At 25.8% G+C, this 4,424-nt stretch overlaps 1 protein-coding gene across 2 annotated transcripts in view; it reads right to left on the bottom strand.

Moving 5' to 3' along the window:
- Nucleotides 1-4,424, bottom strand: part of LOC117168338 (solute carrier organic anion transporter family member 5A1) — a 271,076-nt gene that overhangs the window by 29,329 nt on the left and 237,323 nt on the right. For both annotated transcript variants that reach the window (XM_033353917.1, XM_033353918.1), the window contains exons 7-8: nucleotides 650-793; nucleotides 354-569 (exon numbers count right to left, since the gene is read on the bottom strand). In XM_033353917.1, coding sequence (XP_033209808.1) covers nucleotides 354-569; nucleotides 650-793 — 360 coding nt within the window. The remainder of the gene's footprint in view (nucleotides 1-353; nucleotides 570-649; nucleotides 794-4,424) is intronic.

Here is a 4,424-nt window from a genome sequence, read left to right as displayed (position 1 = left end):
AATATTACAGAATTATTTAAGTGCCCTGAAATCTCTTTATTTATTCTATAATGAACAAAAGATAAATTATATCTTGATAAAAAAAAAGACATTTTCAATAGCAAGATTTCTTCTAAACAAGATGTTTTTTTCATAAGTTACTAAAAGGTTTAAATTACTTTTTACATTTCAATACAATAACTGTTTAAAAAAAATTAAAATTCAAGGACCTAGTGAAAAATGCACGATTTCCAGGTTTTTAAGGTCGCTGGACACCCTGTTAATAGAAAATCATTAGATTTAAAAAATTATTTACAATATCTGCCCAATTATGTTAGTCTATAGAAAAATATTATATCTTAATTCTAACTTACCAATATACAAGGAGGCACTGTCCTGGGTGACATGGTCGTCTATGTAGGTCGTGCCAAGTGTAAAAAGAGGCGAACCTCCGCATCCTAATAAAAGTTGAGCAAGTATAAAGAGTAAAACAGGACCGACTGTCGAGGGCGATCCCTGAATGCAATTATCGCCTCTTAAATTATTATGAGGCGCTAATGGCGGCGAAGCTAGACCAGTTGAAAGGCGACCTGGAATACATACGAAAATTATAAATAACACCCTATAAATAGAACCTTTCAAATTATTTTCTCAAATTTTAGATACATGCCTAATCCCATATCTTGTTCACGCAACGAAACTCCACGACAAATGTTGTCCGAGTTCGAGGTATTGGAAGTGGTTGTAAGATTTGGTTCGGCTGTAAAATGCGGGACCATAAAGATCATTGAGCCGAGGCCTGTTATTACCGCACCTGTGAATAAAAATTTAATTTTCAAAGATTTTGTCTCGAGCCTCGTCTCGAATCGCGTCTCGAATCGCGTCTCGAATCGCGTCTCGAATCGCGTCTCGAGCCTCTTCTCGAGCCTCTTCTCGAGCCTCGTCTCGAGCCTCGTCTCGAAACTCCCAAAAAAGGAGAAATAGAGTCATTTTTCCACGAAACGGGGAGAAGATTAAACAATTATTCTTCAATAGTTTCGAAAGGAAGAAGCAATGCTTTTATAAGAAATTGTATAGTTTTTAAATGGTGTAAAATGATTTTTTGAAATATTTAAATTGGATATACTTAGGCCTTTGAAAATATATTCACGATGATAAAAGAAAGCACGAGAAAACATAACGCCTGTTAAATAAACAATTTTTATATGTTTTGAATAGTACTTATCAAGAATATTTCTTCTCCTAAAAATGCCTTCATTAATAATTAAATGAAAAATTAAATGTCCAATATTTATTACGTCATCCTTGCTTTCAAAAATCTTTTGAAATGAGTTAGAATCTATAAAATTTAAAAAAATTAGAAATCTCTGGATGTAAAATGTAAATTAATCCCTCAAGTTCTTTATAAATTCCTTAAAATCCCTGAAAATCGTAAAACTCGATTCTAATAAGTAAAAACAATTTTAAATTCCTTGGATATAAATTCAAGCTAAATTATTCATTAAATGTATCTTTAAAAACCCCTTTAAATAAAATGCACGCGCACTTCATAGCCATTGAAATGGTTAAAATCTGTATAAATCTATTGAAGTAAAATTTATTTTGTTTCGTAAAGATCTCTAAATATTCTTTTAAGGCTCCTTAAAATATCTAGAAATTTTTGGAAATCCTGAGTATCCATGTAAATATGCATGCGCAACAAGTGCGCGTTCATGTTCTTAAATTTTTATTTTCTCATATTAAGAACATAAAAGATAGACAAATTTTCAACCAAATAGTTAGACTTTCAAACAAAGAAAATGAATTTTTTACAAAGCAGCCGAATTTTCGACTGAATAATGGAATTTTTAAGAATTTTATATTAAAAAAAGTGAATTTTCAACAAAAATGTTTTATTTTTGACCAAACAGAAGACCTTTGTACAAAATAATTTAATTTTCAGCCAAATAAAGGAATTTTCAAATGTAAAGTATAAAACTTGAACAAAATGAGCGATTTTTTAATCAAAAAGTTGCATTTTGAAGGAAAAAGACAATTATTTTAGAAGATAGTTGGATGATCAGTCTGAAAAGATAAATTTTCAATAAAACATTTAAATTTAAGAAGTACATTTTTTTAACAAATTGTTGGGCTTTCAATCAAAAGAGACGAATTTCCAACTAAATAGTTGAATTTTTAATTAAAAAAACCGATTTTTTTAAGAAAGTTGAATTTGTAACCAGAAAAGATGACTTTTGAACAAAATAATTGAACTTTTAATTAAATGGTGAAATGTTCAAATAAAAATTATCAAACTTAAAAAAAAAGGCGAATTTTTAAACAATTTTCAAGCAAAAATCTTATTTTTTAGAAGACAGTTGAATTATAAGACTGAAAGGTTGAATTTTCTACAAATAGATCCTTTTCTAACCAATAAAGATGAATTTTTAATTAAATAGTTGAATTTTAAGAAATACTTTCAACCAGATAGATGGAATTCTACTCAAAACAGATGAAATTTCACGAAAATAGACGAATGTTTAAATAAATAGTTGAATTTGCAAGAAAAAAGACGATTCTTTTAAAAGACAGTTGAATTTTTATCCAGATAAGATGACTTTTGAAAAAAGAAGAAATTTTCGGCCCAAAAATACGAATTTTTAACAAAAGAATAAAATTTTTAACCAAATAGTGGAATTTTCAAACAAAAAGAATGAATTCGTTTCCCGATTTTTTTCCCGGTTACGAAACATTTTTCACGGTCAATGAAATTTAAAAAATCGAACTCTAAAGCCAAAAACTTTTCCATTTGAAGCAATAGAAACTAATCCCCAAATTAAAGCACTCAAAGTGGAACTCTTGACTTTTAAACTACTAAAACTGTATTTAAATTTTTTTAAATTTAAACATTTTGTATTCAAATGCTGAATAATTTACACGTGTAAAATGGAAGTTACTAACAGTTTTCAATTGAACATTTTTAAAGTAAATTCAGTTGAACAGCCAAATTAAAAAATATAAATCGACGTTATCATTTTCAATACTCTAAATTAAAGAATCAGTCAATGCATTTAAAAATTTTATCAATTAAAGCAATTTTAAGTTAGAAAAATTAAAAATGGAACAATCACATTTTTGAGAAATTTAAGACTTTTTGAATTAAAATTTATTTTAATTTTGAATAGTTTAAAAATCCTTAAAATAGTTTAAAATGTTATTTAGAAATCTTGAAACATTTACATATTATTTGAGATCTTATCAAATTTTACAAACTTTTTCAGAACTTCTAAACATCTTGTAAAAAGAGTCAAATTTTTTCTAAAGAATTCTTTAAAATTATGCCAAATTGAATAAATTTTCTTAAAATCTTCCACATTAATTTTTGATGAGCATGTAAATCTTTATAAATCTTTTGAAATATCCTCTCAAAATTAAATGTTTTAAAATATAAAATAATTTCCAATTTTTCTAGGAAATGTTTTTAATTTTTCTAACTCCTTTCAAAATTCTTAAAAAGCTTATAAATGTTTTGTTCGAAATCTGCTCAAATCTATATTTGATTTTAAATTAGATTTAAGAATTAAGATTAGAATTATGAATAATATGTGTTAAATTTTTATTTATACATCAAAATTCAACAACTTGACTTACATATTAAATTTTTTTAAAATAGAACCATTAAAATTGTAACATTCAAAGTTTAGTTTTTTTTTTAGTTTTTAATATTTAATTTATAATTGCTGATTTTAAATGAATAGTTAGATATTTATAAATAATAAGTAATTGATCTTTTTCTTAATTAAATTTTTTTAATTGAATGGTTTAAAAATGGAACATTTTAGACTGAAATAATATTTTTTTCAATTAATAAAAGCCTTTGATTATAAATATAAATTCACAGTTGATCAACTAAAAATTGTTTTTTTTTTTTTCTAAAACCTAAATCTTTGATTTTAAACCCTCCTAATTTTTAATTGTTTAAGTCTTTAAAACTGAATTTTAAAACTCTTTAAATTAAAATGTACGCTTAAAATTTGAAATCTCAAATCTCAAATTTAAAAATCTTAAAGTGAAAAATTTTTTAATGACGTATTCGAAACTGAATGATATCATAATTTAAAAAGATCAAAATTTAAATCAGTATTTAAAAACCGGTTGAAATCAAAGCGGGACCACTTTGTTTCCCAATTTCTAAAATTCCCAGTCAGAAAATAAATTCACTGTCATTTTCCGAGTGTTTCCTTTCTATAAGATTCCCGGTCAAAGGGAAATAGAGGATCAAGTGTGAGGACTCTAAATGAAATTGAAATTAATTGACTTTAAACGTTTTTCTCATAAAACGATGGATTAACGAAATTCATTTTTTTTCTAATTTTGAATTTCAGCTTCAAAAGTTTAATTTTAATTAAAATTGAACCTAAGCATTTTTCTTTTAAAAACTCGAAAAAATCGCATTTTTTCAAAAA

Source organism: Belonocnema kinseyi, chromosome 2 (assembly GCF_010883055.1).
Source record: "Belonocnema kinseyi isolate 2016_QV_RU_SX_M_011 chromosome 2, B_treatae_v1, whole genome shotgun sequence".
Classification (NCBI taxonomy): Eukaryota; Metazoa; Arthropoda; class Insecta; order Hymenoptera; family Cynipidae; genus Belonocnema; species Belonocnema kinseyi.
The sequence above is the reverse complement of the archived record's forward strand: the minus strand, read 5'-3'. Positions and strand labels throughout refer to the sequence as shown.